At 43.4% G+C, this 18,760-nt stretch overlaps 1 protein-coding gene across 6 annotated transcripts in view; it reads left to right on the top strand.

The window, feature by feature from the left end:
• The window catches only part of CFAP61 (cilia and flagella associated protein 61), a 346,774-nt gene that overhangs the window by 230,811 nt on the left and 97,203 nt on the right, over positions 1–18,760 (top strand). For all 6 annotated transcript variants that reach the window (XM_075596251.1, XM_075596250.1, XM_075596248.1 and 3 more), the window contains one exon: positions 18,474–18,648. In XM_075596251.1, the coding sequence (XP_075452366.1) occupies positions 18,474–18,648 (175 nt within the window). The remainder of the gene's footprint in view (positions 1–18,473; positions 18,649–18,760) is intronic.

Genomic DNA, 18,760 nt, shown 5'->3' with positions numbered 1-18,760 from the left:
TGATACAGTATCTTTCTACTACAGTACTGTATGTGGGGATTTACAGTAGGATGCAGATACCATAGACAAATACTGTATAGCATACCCAGAAATGTGATTATAAGGAAACTACTGCACTTCCCAGAATAAGTCATACAGTATATAATAAACATGCTACAAACTACGTACTGTAGATAGACATTAAACTTTTAAGAACCACAGTATTTTTGTACAGTTAAGCATTTTACCTGACACGTCCATACTGTAGGTCCAGCCCAAATCGTGTCTCATTTGCCTGATGCTGGACTCACACACTGTAAGATCTTGCTTCTTCTGCAGAATATCCCAAATCTCTGCAGCTGAGTGCTCATCATTTTCATGGTTGATCTCATCCTTCAACCGCATCGCTTCCCTGTGAAAATAAGGAACATGATAAAGATTAAAAGAGTGCAGATGCATAGGCATACTGGGTGGCTACTTGCTGCTTTTCAGAGGTATTGAACCACTAATGAATGTGAATTCAATGTGAATTGCATCTTCTTATACATTGTGCTGTATTTAAAAGGTACAGCGACCGTTAAACGTATTTGCCTACTTTTGACACCTTAGAAACGTATCCCTGCCCAACCGAATGCTGCTCATGTGAGGTTGACAGTAGTCTACATAAAACTCAAAGAAATTGAATAGCCACACTCACTGATCTTGGTCAGAACTAACTCTTATTCTCTTGTACTTTTGGATACTGCATCTTGTGCTTAACAATGGATTGATCAAGCTTCTACAGATATAAGAGCTTGATTGCTACTGAGAAAGTGAAAGATGCCAGCTGTACCCGAAACCCCCAAAAACAAAAAAGCTAAATTGGGGAAAGAAAGCCGATCAGCACCAAAAACACCTAAGGTGAAGAATCCAAGAACGGCATGGAGAAAGAAGATGGCCAAACCATTTCCACTCACGTTTTTGGGGCCGGGGTACCTGCTTCTGCTCCCAGCACCCCCATTGCTCCTATCTTCTGCCCTGCTCACCTCACCCTGGATCCATCACAGCCCAAGCCTGTCCCACCTCTCCTCACCCTGGATCCAGCACAGCCCAAGCTAGGCCCAGGTCACCTCGCCAGTCTCATAAACTCGCATGCACAGAAATTGTGTTTCAATCAGGTTCTATATAAACTCGCATGCACAGAAATTCAACTACACGCCTATGCGTTTCAACTAGGTCCCATAGAAACAGATGCATACCAATCAATGCAATTCATGCACCACACTACTGTATTTAATATCGATTATTAATATACAACATATTCACTTTACAGGTGAAAATGCCCAAGAGCCAGCCCAAGAAGATGCAGATTGAAGAAGACTGTACATTTGTATTATTGTATTTTTCATAAAGTCATTTATTGTAATCTACTAATAATTATTTTATATTTAAAAATACTTTTTAGTCATCTTAAGTTTATAAAGGATGGGTTACATTTAAATAACATTACATAAATCATATTGTTTGAAATTAACAGGAATAAGGGACGAGACATTGCATTTAGATTTTGAAGACACACTAGTGCCTACTATCGTTTCTGCTGAGTATTGCAATCAACGCTAAAACGCAATTTTCCCGGCCGCGACATATTCACGAAGTATAGCTGAAAAATTATTGGGGGCACATACTCTATCCACAAGACAAATGCACCAGTAAATTATGCTATATCTGTATAAACTAAATACATTGTAGCAAGCTTAATTTTATTGTGCAATAATTTGTTGTATAACACTAAATAAAAGAGGCGATAGAGCTGACTTTAAAGGTGTGTTATGGGATCATGAAGTACAATGTGCAGGTTGATCAGGAAAGAGCAACTTTACCAACATGACCTTTTGCCATTGTTTACAAGGAACAGGGGTAATAAAGTATAGATTTGCTATATGTATCCAGTTAATGTCAAAGTCTTTTTGTGGATAACAGGACAGAACTGAATTTTGCTCACATTTTAAAATTAGTACTCATTTGACATCAGTCTGTGTAAAATAGAATTGTATGAATTGTAGTGCTGTTTTGGAAATAACCACAATGATCTAGCCAACTATACAAGCCGGGATCCATACTGGCAAAAGATAGGAATGCCAGGAACCGGATCCAGGCAGGCGGCAAACAAGAGCTCTGGAAGAAGCCAGGGTACAGGCAAGCTGTGCACATAAACAACAGGACCTGGATTGGGGCAACAACAAGCTGGGGTTAAGACAGGTGACATCAAGAACCACAGACCTGGAGAAGGGAAGGTGCTGAACAAGAGCGCTGGGAAAGCAGGACAGGAAAACAGTACCAATGTAGCAAGCAGGAGCGTGGTCAAAGCAAGGCCAGAATATCTTTAAGGCAACCCGAGATCGGGCAGGCTGCAAGCAGGAACAAATTCAGAGAAGGCCAGACTGGTCAGGAACACGCAGACAGGAAGCTGGAACAATATGGCATTACCACATTGAATAGAAAAACAGGAAACAGACAGCTTTGAAGGAAGCGCAGGGGTGTGTCCAAGAGTCTGATTGCAAACAAAAGCAGCAGCTGCAGCAGCAAGGTCGATTAACACTCAGTGAGTGCTGACTTCATCTGTGCTTCATCTTAAGCGTGAATGATTGCTTTATTAGAACACCTCTGTGTCTCGGCAAGAGGGGCGGATGCTGGGCACTGCACACATCGTGGATGGGTATGTTCGATAATTGCAACTTTCTTAGGAGAAAGAGCTTGGTCGGGACCAGGAGATTGAATAATGGACCTTTCTGAACCAGTCCCTCCAATCTGCCTCCACCCGAGTACCTGCTCCAACCTGAGGGCCTGCCCCAATACCATTACCAGTATCAGTATGTACCAACCAACTCAGAAAACAAGATGAACCTGCATCCCAACAATGATCGACTTGAACATCTACATACAGCACACCCCAAGCATTAACATTGGGTCACTGGCACCCAATTTTCAAGGTGTCTAATCAAGGTAAATATAAATGTACACAAGTTAACATATAGTAATGTACAGTAGAACTGGCATTCCCAAATGACCTGCATATGCTTACTATAGATCACGCATGTGTCTACATTAAAAGACCCGCATATGCATTCCATAGACCGCGCATACTGTACTGTAAGCATTTATTCTTTCCTGATTATTAATAGACTACAGTAAATAATCTCACAATTATTTTACAGAATTCAAGCTGTCACATCATTAGCCAGAAGATGATGTCGATTGACGTCTAATTTTCAACCTTTTTAATACTTTTGAGATATTTTTTTAATTTATTTTAATCATAGTGGGCACATAGAGATATAACTGTATTTTCACAGTTATGTAGAGATATAACTGTACATTATTAGAGGCATATACATTATTTACACACTTTTATACAAGGGGCATTTCACTGAATAAAATCTTGGCTACCAAAAAAACATTGCAAATGCAATGCACAGTGACTCTTTGCAATAAACGGGTTTCTGCTTTTTTTATATATTTATATTTTAATTGTAGTGGGCACATACATATATACTGTATACATTATTGTACTTTTATACTACTTTGTTAGTGTTTCACAGAAATAAAAACATTGCAAATGCAAAGTGACTACTTTCTTCTGTAATATTTAATGGCACAGTATTTAGTGTTTACATTAGTGCTGTGGGATTATTTGGCCACACTATTGACTGGATGCATGCATAGAATAGACAAAGCAGGCCCCCTTCCCCCCCACCCCCCCACGACTTCGATTCTACCAAGCGGAAAACTCTCCTCTGGGCGAAATACCAGTGGCCAAAGTCCCTTCTCACTTATTTTCTGCCTTTCCCTCATGTGTAGGCTCCCCCGTTGGCCCCTCCTCTTTCCGCCTCCTCTGAAATTCAAATTCCAATTGCGTTACACTGACAATGACATTGAATAACCTATGCGTTCCATAGACACGTACATAGACAAAGCATAGACACAACCCCTGAAGCCTTTATTTCTGCAAGAGCAGTATAGTGACTGTCATTTTTTTAATTTAAAATAAAAATTGTATCACAGTTGGCACAATATTAGAGCCATAGAAATTATTGACACACTTTTATACTAGTGGCGTTTCATTGAATAAAGACATGGGTACCAAAAGTATTGCAAATGCAATTCACAGTGACTCTGCAATACAGGGGTTTCTACTTTTTAAAAATATTTTTATATTTTAATCATAATGGGCATATAGAGGTACAGTATACTGTATACATTATTAGACTTTTATACTGTATACATTATTATACCTTTAGTTACAGTGGGTGTGAAGTGGCCGACTAGAAGCCACATTCAACATGAATATCTCACCTTTTGTTAAGCAACCTGAAAACAGAAAAAACGGGATTATTAAACTGTTATACGGTTTAAGGAAACTTGAAACATTATAATAAATCTTAACGCATTAAGGCATTAATTGAAAAAGCCCAATCGCCGGGTGAAACGCGTTAGAGGTGCAGGGGTATGCTTCCCCTCCTCTTTTTATCCATGTATCAATAAAGGATTTTACATGCAGCACAGTCCAGCCTCAGAAATCTTCTTCCTGCATCGTGGTGCCCGCTGATCTGCCTCTCCTCGTCGGTACAGGTGTCTTTTCAATTATCTACACCAGCAAAGGAGCACACAGAGCCGGCTTTCCGTGGACATACGTGAGTACATCGCTGCCTCATGAGAGCTGCCCCAGGCACACAGGTTTCATATAGTTCAGGGAGACAGAGAGGTCTGGGGGGGTTCCAGGACTTCCCCCACATAACTCTCCATGTTCCTGCCAGACCGTGTGCCATCTAGGGGTTAATGCACACAGCCTCAAGCATGCATTTATAATACCACGTGACCCGGTTTCAAAAGCAGAAAGACATTCATTATTTTTCAATAGTGGGTTAAAAGCTCTGCAGCACTGGTTGATTGGGGCTTCCACCCCAGTATTTTTTGTTATACTATATAGACAGAAAAATATATATTACATTAACAGTATATTTAAAACATTATTATACTTAACTACATTTCTATAAAAACACATTAATTTCAGTGATGTGGGACGATGACACTGTTACAGTACTGTACACTACAGTATGGGAGTTTATCCTCTGACATAACAACATTGTAGCTCAATGGAAAATGCTATATATGTATTGTAGTTCCACTGTTTACTGAAACTTGAAAGAATACATTATAATAAATCTGAGAATCTGTTCTTAGGGTTTAGCTACATTAGGTGTTAAGTGGCCTGCTGGATGCTATACTCAACATGATTATCTCATCTTTTGTTAAGGAACCGGAAAAACTGGAAAATTGGATTATTATAGTGTTATACTATCCCTTGGAATTAATGCTCTGCAGGAATGACTCACTGATTGCAGAAAGATTGTCTCCAAGTTGTTGACGCGGCAGATATTCCTTTTTACAGAAAGTTATACCTGTGTCTGCTGCTACAGAAACTTGAATCTAGAAGAGTACAAAAAAAAATGTAGTGTAAAATACAATTATGTTTTATACTACAGTATAATCACATTCCAGTTGCCATACCCGAAACATTCTAAAACAACGGGTAATACATTATCTATATGATTTACATAATTATTGCAAGTTTCGACACTTACCATCTCATTCCAGTAACTAAGGATCTCCTTGTGAAGTTCTTCTTTGTTTGCCGGCTTTACATATTTGCTCAGGTGATGTTTCATAGCCACTTACTTACTCTGGCAGTTTTCTGACCCAGCTGATTCTCATTCCTTAATAAAGGTAGCAGAGGCTCTGTGCTTTGGGTCGTTATCTAGTAAGAACCGATGATCAGATGGGAATTCTTGTCTAATGTATGGTACTATCAGAGAGATAATGGGCTCCTGGAAATACTTTATCGATGATTCCTGGACCACAAACAAATGTAACACTGTTATATGGAGACAGGGTCTCACCCAAATACATTTACAGTACTACTTTTAAATGTATTATATACAGGCAGTCCTCGGTTATCCAACGGAATCCGATCTGGAAGTAGCGTTGGATAGTGAAAGCATTGTAAAGTGATTCCCATGTTAATCAGTGGCGGTGAGCATTGGATAACGCATTCAGGCGTCGGATAACGCATTCTAGCATCGACAAACGGCCCATAGGGTTGCATTGTAAAGCGTTGGATATGTCATTCGTTGTAAAGTAAAACGCTGGATAGCGAGGACTACCTGTACTGTCTAAAACTGTTATTCAGGGACAGGGTAACATCAAGATACACTTAGAGTACTACTATAAAACATATATAACACTGATACACAGGGACTTAACTTCAGATATAATTATGGGTCCTGGTCCAAGTCTTGAGATTGCCCCTCACATATGAAGCTTGAGTGGAGGCATTGGTCGAGGTTTCAGGTATAAACGTTTTTTTCCCCTGAATGCTATAGTGGCAAACCTTTTCAGGAGGACTGATGTCTCATTCGAAAATATAACATCATTAAACCTTTCTCCACTCTCAATCCATGCATGTTCTTGGTCAACTCTTTTTATCTTGTTAGCCTCCCTTATCATGGGAACCACTCTGCAATTACAATAAAAACGGGTTAAATTAATGATACAGTATCTTTCTACTACAGTACTGTATGTGGGGATTTACAGTAGGATGCAGATACCATAGACAAATACTGTATAGCATACCCAGAAATGTGATTATAAGGAAACTACTGCACTTCCCAGAATAAGTCATACAGTATATAATAAACATGCTACAAACTACGTACTGTAGATAGACATTAAACTTTTAAGAACCACAGTATTTTTGTACAGTTAAGCATTTTACCTGACACGTCCATACTGTAGGTCCAGCCCAAATCGTGTCTCATTTGCCTGATGCTGGACTCACACACTGTAAGATCTTGCTTCTTCTGCAGAATATCCCAAATCTCTGCAGCTGAGTGCTCATCATTTTCATGGTTGATCTCATCCTTCAACCGCATCGCTTCCCTGTGAAAATAAGGAACATGATAAAGATTAAAAGAGTGCAGATGCATAGGCATACTGGGTGGCTACTTGCTGCTTTTCAGAGGTATTGAACCACTAATGAATGTGAATTCAATGTGAATTGCATCTTCTTATACATTGTGCTGTATTTAAAAGGTACAGCGACCGTTAAACGTATTTGCCTACTTTTGACACCTTAGAAACGTATCCCTGCCCAACCGAATGCTGCTCATGTGAGGTTGACAGTAGTCTACATAAAACTCAAAGAAATTGAATAGCCACACTCACTGATCTTGGTCAGAACTAACTCTTATTCTCTTGTACTTTTGGATACTGCATCTTGTGCTTAACAATGGATTGATCAAGCTTCTACAGATATAAGAGCTTGATTGCTACTGAGAAAGTGAAAGATGCCAGCTGTACCCGAAACCCCCAAAAACAAAAAAGCTAAATTGGGGAAAGAAAGCCGATCAGCACCAAAAACACCTAAGGTGAAGAATCCAAGAACGGCATGGAGAAAGAAGATGGCCAAACCATTTCCACTCACGTTTTTGGGGCCGGGGTACCTGCTTCTGCTCCCAGCACCCCCATTGCTCCTATCTTCTGCCCTGCTCACCTCACCCTGGATCCATCACAGCCCAAGCCTGTCCCACCTCTCCTCACCCTGGATCCAGCACAGCCCAAGCTAGGCCCAGGTCACCTCGCCAGTCTCATAAACTCGCATGCACAGAAATTGTGTTTCAATCAGGTTCTATATAAACTCGCATGCACAGAAATTCAACTACACGCCTATGCGTTTCAACTAGGTCCCATAGAAACAGATGCATACCAATCAATGCAATTCATGCACCACACTACTGTATTTAATATCGATTATTAATATACAACATATTCACTTTACAGGTGAAAATGCCCAAGAGCCAGCCCAAGAAGATGCAGATTGAAGAAGACTGTACATTTGTATTATTGTATTTTTCATAAAGTCATTTATTGTAATCTACTAATAATTATTTTATATTTAAAAATACTTTTTAGTCATCTTAAGTTTATAAAGGATGGGTTACATTTAAATAACATTACATAAATCATATTGTTTGAAATTAACAGGAATAAGGGACGAGACATTGCATTTAGATTTTGAAGACACACTAGTGCCTACTATCGTTTCTGCTGAGTATTGCAATCAACGCTAAAACGCAATTTTCCCGGCCGCGACATATTCACGAAGTATAGCTGAAAAATTATTGGGGGCACATACTCTATCCACAAGACAAATGCACCAGTAAATTATGCTATATCTGTATAAACTAAATACATTGTAGCAAGCTTAATTTTATTGTGCAATAATTTGTTGTATAACACTAAATAAAAGAGGCGATAGAGCTGACTTTAAAGGTGTGTTATGGGATCATGAAGTACAATGTGCAGGTTGATCAGGAAAGAGCAACTTTACCAACATGACCTTTTGCCATTGTTTACAAGGAACAGGGGTAATAAAGTATAGATTTGCTATATGTATCCAGTTAATGTCAAAGTCTTTTTGTGGATAACAGGACAGAACTGAATTTTGCTCACATTTTAAAATTAGTACTCATTTGACATCAGTCTGTGTAAAATAGAATTGTATGAATTGTAGTGCTGTTTTGGAAATAACCACAATGATCTAGCCAACTATACAAGCCGGGATCCATACTGGCAAAAGATAGGAATGCCAGGAACCGGATCCAGGCAGGCGGCAAACAAGAGCTCTGGAAGAAGCCAGGGTACAGGCAAGCTGTGCACATAAACAACAGGACCTGGATTGGGGCAACAACAAGCTGGGGTTAAGACAGGTGACATCAAGAACCACAGACCTGGAGAAGGGAAGGTGCTGAACAAGAGCGCTGGGAAAGCAGGACAGGAAAACAGTACCAATGTAGCAAGCAGGAGCGTGGTCAAAGCAAGGCCAGAATATCTTTAAGGCAACCCGAGATCGGGCAGGCTGCAAGCAGGAACAAATTCAGAGAAGGCCAGACTGGTCAGGAACACGCAGACAGGAAGCTGGAACAATATGGCATTACCACATTGAATAGAAAAACAGGAAACAGACAGCTTTGAAGGAAGCGCAGGGGTGTGTCCAAGAGTCTGATTGCAAACAAAAGCAGCAGCTGCAGCAGCAAGGTCGATTAACACTCAGTGAGTGCTGACTTCATCTGTGCTGTACTTATGGATCCGGTTGATACTAGGATTATTGTGCACCCATGGCAAGCTACAGATTTGTGAATATTCCAGTCCTTCTATGATTATGTACTGTATGGGACTTTGGACATTTACCCTCTCAGCTTCCGTACAAGCAGTACAGAAAGCTCCTGAAGTAGCTTAAGAACACTTCCTTTGAAAAGGGTGAATGCCATTTACATTCGAGTGCCAACTCTCCTTGTGACCATGGGCAAGTCAAAGTTTTATGCCTGGGTCACAATAGATTGCAAGTTTTTCAGAGCAGTGGTGTACATAGAGTTTTACAGGGACTAAGTAAAATATTATTACCTCAAGTCAATAACCGACAATACTTTTATATTTATATTACGATTAACAGAGTTTCTGCTTCAAAGTTAACAGCAGCTATGATGCTAAATTAGGATAATTTAGATATTTACTTATATATATACAGTATAACAAGAAACCTTTTAGTATCATCTTGGAAATGCAAGACTTCAAAATGTTCTAATTGCAGGCGTGAGTCCAAGTAGCATGCTAAAGTATTGTAATAATTCAAACTCATATGTCACACGAATGGCAACCAACTAACAGATCAGGTATATCAGTAACTTTCCATTTTAATGGTAAAACCCATTTTAGACGACTGTACTATACTTTATCAGTACAAGTGGCTTCTTTCCATTTCCACATGTTGCTGGGATGTTTGACTGGCCAATTTCTCTACTCTATGCCTGGTTAGGACTATTAGCTCTGCTCTACTCCATGTAGCACCCCCTGGGTAACACTACATAGCAGTGGCTCCTCACGAGTTGAGTCCGTCAGAAAATACCACCTTGGCTTGCAACCATCAAGCTCTGCAGTAGTTTTGATTTCTACATATATATTGCCATTGCAACTGGTTTTATTGTGCGAGCTGACCACTTTAATCAAATCCCCTCACAATCATTTGACAATCAGCCATTTTATCAAGACCAGTGGTTAGTAATGCACCGCAAGAAGTCAGTTGCAATCATAAACACTGCTCACCTAAAATACAACACAAACAAACGTTGACATTGGAGTTCTAACATGAAGTCGCAGCATTACTTAAAAATCTTATTGTGGATCTAACTAAAGCATTTGTCACTGTTAGTCGGAGTGGGCTGTTTTTATCAACATTATCCAGCGCTTCTGCAACGGCATGCAGACATGGGTGCGTGTTGCAGGGTACATGCAACCACACACGCGAGTTCTCTTGATAAGGCTTATTTATTGAGCCTTAAAAACATACAGCACACAAAAACAAAATAGCTTCTCTTCAGCATTGTAAGGAATCCACTACTGGTTTTGACTGCAGCTTTGCAGACCTGTGCAGTTGCAAGCTTCCTCTGGCAATATATGGCACAGGTGCTGCCTCTCATTGCAGCTTCTGCCCTGTGCTCTTTCATTGGAGGAATTCTCACACACCCTCCTCCTGTGATTGGATCTCCGCCCTTTATATTCTAGGCGTTGGCTCTGAACCAGCGCCGAGCATAACTATTCATATCTCTATGTTACTGACTCTGCCACAAACCACCCCAGGCCTCTCTCCTAGTGTTCTTACCTTCAAGTTCCTGAGTATCCAGAGGCCTGGTCCTGGACGTCTGTGCTGAAGCATTGTTGCCAGCACTGGCCTGCTGCTATCTCCTTGCAGTGGCCTACCCTGGACGTCTGTGCTGAAGCGTTGATGCCAGCACTGGTAACTGCTGCATTCCCTCCTAGCAGTAGCTACCCTTCCTGTCCTGTGGCCTGCCGCTATTCTCCTGTAGTGGCCTATCCTGGACGTCTGTGCTGAAGCGTTGATGCCAGCACTGGTACTGCTGCATTCCCTACTAGCAGTGGCTACCCTTCCTTTCCTGCGGCCTGCTGCTATCTCCTTGCAGTGGCCTGCCCTGGACGTCTGTGCTGAAGCGTTGATGCCAGCACTGGCCTGCTGCTATTCTCCTGCAGTGGCCTACCCGGGACGTCTGTGCTGAAGCGTGTTGCCAGCACCGGTACCTGCTGCATTCCCTCCTAGCAGTGGCTACCCTTCCTTTCCTGCGGCTTGCTGCGATCCTCTTGCAGTGACCTGCCTTGGACTTCTGCGCTGAAGCGTTGGTTCTTCCCGACGCTGCCCTGCGGTGAACTTCGGCCAGCCTGCTGTCTCCTCCTGCTGAGATCGGCGTCATGGGCCGAGGCCGCTCCTCGCACAGAAGCCACCCCCGCGCTCACGCTCCTAAGCTGAAGCGGGGCACTCCTGATTTCCTGTTGCCGAACTCCTGCTTCATTAACGACGATGCTGCCTTCTCCAATCCTGACCCTGCGATGTACGACTATGAACTGCGCACTCCGGATCAGTCTGCGTGGACTCAGGTCGGTGATTATATAACCCCACCTCAGCCCCGCGGTCCGGTCCCGGTTTGTGGCGAGCATCGGCGTAACAGTATGCTCGGCCCATTAAAACCGGACCGCGCCGTGGCGGGGGTTGGTAAATGTTTAACTGTACCTATGTCCCAGGCTGCGGACCAGTCCCTGTTTGAAAAACAGTATCTGTTTGAAAGACTGCCTCCACCTCATCTTGAATGTATGTATGAAGGGTTAACCCCTGCAGAAAGACTAACTCGTAAAGTAATACTTACAAGGTCTCAGGAATGTAGAGAGGTGAAGAAGATGTTACAAGCCCAGTACTCCCAACTACTCCTTCTTATGTCTACTCCAGGTCTGGAAACTGCGGATTTTGGGGTACCGGCTCAGGCTATAGACACCACCCTTAAATTATTCCTGGAATTTGACAAAAACATAAGCGAGCGTGAACCTCTACTTGCTGCCCACGCACAGACTATTCACAAACCCTTTTCTGTCAGTCCTGTTGCTAAACCTGTGGGGGTACCTCTCTCTCCTAAGAATGGTCAAAACATTTCTCTGTCGCTGCCCGCTAAGGAAGAAGCTGCCACGCTCCCTAATCCCGAGTTAACCTCCCTAAATTCTGTCCCTGAGGTTATTTCGGTCTTAACCCCTGCTAGTCAGGCTTATGCGTCCCCCACTGTAAATCCCTGCAGTCCCCAGGTCAGTGTGTCTTCCCTAGCACCAGAGAATGAATCCTGTTTGCCCTCTTTTCCTAAACCAAAAATTCTAAGCTCTGTTTCCAAGGTTTTTTCTGTATTAACCCCTGCTAGTCTGCTCTGTGAGGTCCCTACTGCTAACCCTAGTATTCCGCAGTCTAATGATAGGTCCCTAGGGCAAGAGGCAGAACCCCCTATGACCCCACTCTCGGAGACTAGCTTCTATTTCTCTGATTCTCAGGTACAGAGTAATTTAACCCTTGGGGTTTTTCCTATGTTAACCCCTGCAGGTCAGCCCTGTGAATCTTCCTTGGTAGATCCCTTTAGTTCGTCAGTCAGGGACACCTCCTTAGCCTCAGAGGATCAACCCCTTTTGTCCTCTGACTCGGCTAAAATTCTCAGGGTTATGCCCCCTGAACTCTCGGCAAATATACTGGCTCCAGTAAAAAGTATTCTGGAGCCGTTTGTTTCTCTAAACCTGTTCGCAGAATCCCTACTCCTAGGTATTTCACTCACCCCGTCTGCCACTCAGAGAGCTGAGACCCCTGCTTCTGAGCATAGACCCCTTTTCGTGGAATCTGTTGTCGTTTCTGATGTCCCAGACACTCTTTCCAAAATACCCACTTCAGAGGCCAGCACAGTCGTGGTTGCCCCACTTGCACTGTCTGAGTTCTCCTTTTCTCAAATCCTAGGGTTTAAAGCAAACAGTACATATTATGCTCCTTTCCAAGTGACCCCTACTGAGATCAGCGTATCTGCTGTTGCTCTCTCAGTACCATTAAAGTTAGGGCCCTTCTTTTTGAAGGATCAGGCTTTCAAGTTTGAGACTCCCTTTATCCCTGACTTTGTAAATCTGCAGTCCCTTCTCACTGTAGTTAAAAGTTCTCCAGCAGCCGCTGAGTTAAGCTTTGCCGCTGTCAAATCTTCTGTTATAGAAGCAACCTTGCCTAGCTTACTTCTGTCTGTCCTATCTGTGATGCCTATCATCTTTACTAAAATTTCTGTTTTGCAAGGTATTTCTCCTATTAAATCTGTGATACCTGCAATTCCTTTAATCAGTTCCAAAACCCCTGTCACTAAGTCTCCCATGGAGTCTGATGCCCTCACTAGGGATTCTCAGGGACCCAATTCTGTAACAAGCAAGATGTCCCTTGTGTCTGTTGGAGAGGTTACCCCAGTTTCTCTCACGGATCATGCCACAGCCTCCGGGATGATTAAAAATGACTTTAAGTCTGGGATGCCCATTCCTGTAATAATACTGTTTCACGCTGATTCGCCCACAGTATTCGGGGTATCCACTACTGACTGTATGTCTACTACCACGAACTCAGGGGTATCGCATTTGGAACGTTCCCTTTTTTCAGAAGATCCCGTCTTTAAAATGGACTTATTTTTCTCTGTGTCTTCCACAATACTTGGGGTACTTGCTATTGACTGTCCTGTCCCAAAACTAGGGTTACCTCTCAAAAAGGTGCCTGGAGCTACCGATGTTAAAGACCCTATGTTTAAAACAGTAACAATTTGCATTGCTTCTCCCACAGTATCATGTGAGACCTGGGTACCTGGGACCTCCACTCCGAAGCCAAGCTCTAGTTCTCTGTCTTCTTTCTCTGTGTTGGAGGCACCCAGCTTTAACCCCAAGACTTTTTTCCGTAAGGTTGATGCACCGCTTAACCGCCTGCCTTGTTTTTTGGATAAAATCTGTTTTCTCACCTTTCAAACAGACTCCTTACTCGCAGGTCTCTGTGCGGTGCCCAAAGTGCCCGTTCTGTATGGCAATTGGCCTCTCCCTAAGACGAAGACACCCTTACTGGACCTCGTCGCTTTACCTGAAGCGTCCGTTCCTGTTCTCTATGGGTCCACTATGGGTATAGACATGCTTATTATGTCCTTCGCCAAGGCCACAAATTCGGATTTCATTCTCTCTAAAGATCACAAACCAAAGGAAGCGGATCCTTCTTCAACTGCAAGTACCATGACCAAGAGTTGCATACACACTGCTACAGACTCTCGCAAATTGCTTGGGATAGCAACCCTGCTTGGTATCAAAAGTACCGCTGCAATAGTGTGTAGTGAACCCTCCCGCCCCATTCCCTTGCTAACCACCACCCGGAATTCCTTGGAAGCTAAAGACTCTCGCAACTTCCTCCGTGCTGATTTCACCAAAGACATTGCCTTCTCTGAAGGTCCCTCTGCCATTTTTGTCCGACAATCTGTGTCCTGTGTCCCGTACTCTTGGACTATTACTATGCACCGGACACCTGGCTACTGCCCTTCTGATGTTCCCATTCCGGAGCCCTCAGGTCCCATTGTCCATGTACCAAGAACTGCAGTACCACCGCTGTCTTTCATGGCACTCGCCAATGTACACCTGGATTGTGGACCTAATTCTCGCCGGAGACACTTCAGGAACAACTCAATGTCTCCCAAACCTATGAATGGTCCTGTTCACCCAGGCTTCTCACCCAGTGGTGGGGGTACTGTAAGGAATCCCAACAAACTATGGGCTTTCAACGCCACCTCTCGCCTAAGGAAGTTTAGGAACAATTCCATGTCCCCCAAATCTGTGATGGATCTTGTTCGTCCGGAGGTCTCATCTGAAGGGGGGGGTACTGTAAGGAATCCACTACTGGTTTTCACTGCAGCTTTGCAGACCTGTGCAGTTGCAAGCTTCCTCTGGCAATATATGGCACAGGTGCTGCCTCTCATTGCAGCTTCTGCCCTGTGCTCTTTCATTGGAGGAATTCTCACACACCCTCCTCCTGTGATTGGATCTCCGCCCTTTATATTCTAGGCGTTGGCTCTGAACCAGCGCCGAGCATAACTATTCATATCTCTATGTTACTGACTCTGCCACAAACCACCCCAGGCCTCTCTCCTAGTGTTCTTACCTTCAAGTTCCTGAGTATCCAGAGGCCTGGTCCTGGACGTCTGTGCTGAAGCATTGTTGCCAGCACTGGCCTGCTGCTATCTCCTTGCAGTGGCCTACCCTGGACGTCTGTGCTGAAGCGTTGATGCCAGCACTGGTAACTGCTGCATTCCCTCCTAGCAGTAGCTACCCTTCCTGTCCTGTGGCCTGCCGCTATTCTCCTGTAGTGGCCTATCCTGGACGTCTGTGCTGAAGCGTTGATGCCAGCACTGGTACTGCTGCATTCCCTACTAGCAGTGGCTACCCTTCCTTTCCTGCGGCCTGCTGCTATCTCCTTGCAGTGGCCTGCCCTGGACGTCTGTGCTGAAGCGTTGATGCCAGCACTGGCCTGCTGCTATTCTCCTGCAGTGGCCTACCCGGGACGTCTGTGCTGAAGCGTGTTGCCAGCACCGGTACCTGCTGCATTCCCTCCTAGCAGTGGCTACCCTTCCTTTCCTGCGGCTTGCTGCGATCCTCTTGCAGTGACCTGCCTTGGACTTCTGCGCTGAAGCGTTGGTTCTTCCCGACGCTGCCCTGCGGTGAACTTCGGCCAGCCTGCTGTCTCCTCCTGCTGAGATCGGCGTCATGGGCCGAGGCCGCTCCTCGCGCAGAAGCCACCCCCGCGCTCACGCTCCTAAGCTGAAGCGGGGCACTCCTGATTTCCTGTTGCCGAACTCCTGCTTCATTAACGACGATGCTGCCTTCTCCAATCCTGACCCTGCGATGTACGACTATGAACTGCGCACTCCGGATCAGTCTGCCTGGACTCAGATCGGTGATTATATAACCCCACCTCAGCCCCGCGGTCCGGTCCCGGTTTGTGGCGAGCATCGGCGTAACAAGCATATAAAAACAAAATAGCTTCTCTTCAGCAGACAAAAATAAAATAGCTTCTCTTCAGCATAGAAAACAAGGCAGCTTCTCTTCAGCATGCAGGACACAGACAGTTCATTACACATGTACTTTGAAAAACAGACCTTATAGCAGTAATCTCTTCAGTATTTCACTCCTGTCTCCTGACCAGCTAGCCTGCATGTGTGTACAGCCTGGGGGTTTTAAAACACCTTGATTATGCAGCTGGGGTCAGACTAATTAAGCAGCCCTTCTCAACTGAAACTTAACCTCATCACTGCTGCACTGCAAGCCTAAACATAGGTTTGCCAGGTATATGGCTGGTGACGCTCATTCACCCTGTCACAGTGCGCTTGTCTGGTTATCCGCAATATGCTTTGGAAGTCTTTCATGGATTGAGACAAGGCTGTACTTGGCTAGTAGGCTGGTAGCAAATATTAGATGAAGGTGGGTGATGGGGTTAGGTTTCTTGGGGAGAGAGGGAAGGTTAATTCCTCATGGGGGGTTGATGCCTTCATGCTTAGTAAGACACGGCCTTACATCTATGGCATGCAATGGGTAGTGAAAACAAAGAAAAACCTGGCGCCAAAAGTTCATTGGATAATCCTGTACTCCTCAGGGGATCAGCACACTTGCTTGACAGGCCATATAGGGGAAAAAACACAAACAGACACAGATCATAGTGCAACACTGTAGGGTTAAAACAGGTCTACACTAATACACACACTGCACATATAACATAGAGACTCCTAGTGACTATAAAAACTACTGGACCCCTTTGTATCTCACATTATGACCATACGATGCATAATCATGTATGATCTTGTATGTACTTTACAGTAATTCAGATATTTCTGTGGTATCACCATTTTCAGATATGTATATAGCCAACCCCCCAGCAGTCCAGGCCCAAGTCTAAGAACTTCCTCTCTGCAATATCATCCTAGGTGGGCTTCTCGTTGATAGTGGGGTATCTGGCGCTAACTGCTCTTGACTTGAATGACTGTCAACGCAATATCAGGTGTGATATCCCACATCGGAGCTTGATGAATCCCGGTGAATGTCTAAGACTCCTTTTTTTTCTTCTTTGTTTTCCTCTCACAGCCACACTTTTCCATTTTTCCTCCATAACATTGCTAAGACCTGCTCTTTCTTATGCCATGCTACAGATAATCCACTCTGATCCATGCCTTCATTCTTTCCTGTCTTGACTACTGCAAACTTCTGTTATGTGGACTTCCTGTGTAACAACTCTCTCCCTTTAAAAAAAAATAACAACTGTGCAGCTGAAATTATAACAGTCCCTCGGAGATCAGCCTCTGCTTTTCCTCATATCCTTTGACTGGCTTTCCATTAAATTCCATATCACCTACACAATTTTCTTCACTCATATAAGGCTTTTTACTCCTCTTCCTCTTTTATGTCTCGCTAAATAGCATCTTGCTTTTTGCTCTGTTCATGGCTTTTCACTGTCCCATATGGCTCTACTGCTCTGTCCCGTCTAAAATCCCTTTCATACTGTTTCAATCTAAGCAACTCTCTTCCCTTCACTGTTCACCAAGCGCCCGCTCTCCCCATCTTCACAACCCGTCTAAAAAGTCACCTTTACAAGGAAGCATTTACACAGCGTGACTAAATGCGTATAAGACCCATTGCAAAGGCACAAAGCATGTAAAACTTGTCCTATAAAATGTTAACTTACATGTACTCTTTTTGTTTCTGTATGTTAGATTGTAAGCTCTATGTGGCAGGGTCTCCTTTTCTCAAATATCTACTTTTATGTATTATGTACTTAATTGTAATATTTATTATGTCATATAATATCTCTGTTAAGCAATGTGTACTCTGGCTAGTGATATATAAATATAAGCACAATATAATGCAATGCTATTAAAGTAACATGCCTGCTTTGATTTTATTTGTGTTTTTTGTTATAGGTTTGAAGCAGGGGGTCTCCGGAGCTGAACCGCGTTAATATTCAGCTATGGAGACCCCCTGCTTCCTGAGATACGTACCTCCATAGATGATGCCAGTAGCAGCTCCGGCTGGGGTTGCTGGGTCTATCATACTGTAATGGCAGTTTAATGACCCATGTCATGCTGGCCAATAGAAAACTGTGACATCATCCCATTCTCTCGGGGAGCAGGGGATACCCAGAGCTGAAATTAAATGCAGTGCAGCTCCGGAGACACCCTGCTTCCCACCCAGGGGGAAAAAAATCATATGCTCCTTTAACAATCGAAAAAATGCATACAGCCATGCTAGTTTCAGGCTGTATTGGACAACTTGCACCATATTTGACTTTAATAAACAAGACATACCATGTCATACGTTAAGATTACGTGCTGCTGGCATTCCCAGCTGAAAATGAGTGGAATTTTCTAGAATGGGTGAAGGGTCTGCATTTTCTTGTGAACTCTGCCTAGTTAAAACTCATAGTGATATTTAAAAAAAAAATAACAAACTGCAATAATAATGTATCTATTGTCAAATACTCTCAGGTTCCGTACCCCACAGGAGCAGACATCAGTGAACTGTTGACAAACAGTGAGGTGCCAGACTGCTCTACGCAGAGATATACAAGCAAAATTCCTTCAAATCTTTTTACATTACAGGATCGGGAGCACTGTTTAAAGGCAATGAATTGGCTGAAGGACAACATTGTCAAGAAAGAAGGTAAGAGCTCTAGAATCCATCAGCTACTGCAAGCCTGCGTTTTCAATGAATACCATTCTTCCGCCGGCCTCAGTGTATAATTACTGCCTAATTAATTCAAAAAAAGAGAAAG

Source organism: Ascaphus truei, chromosome 4 (assembly GCF_040206685.1).
Source record: "Ascaphus truei isolate aAscTru1 chromosome 4, aAscTru1.hap1, whole genome shotgun sequence".
In the NCBI taxonomy this organism is placed as follows: domain Eukaryota; kingdom Metazoa; phylum Chordata; class Amphibia; order Anura; family Ascaphidae; genus Ascaphus; species Ascaphus truei.
Note: the sequence above shows the minus strand (reverse complement) of the source record. Positions and strands in the feature narration are given on the sequence as shown.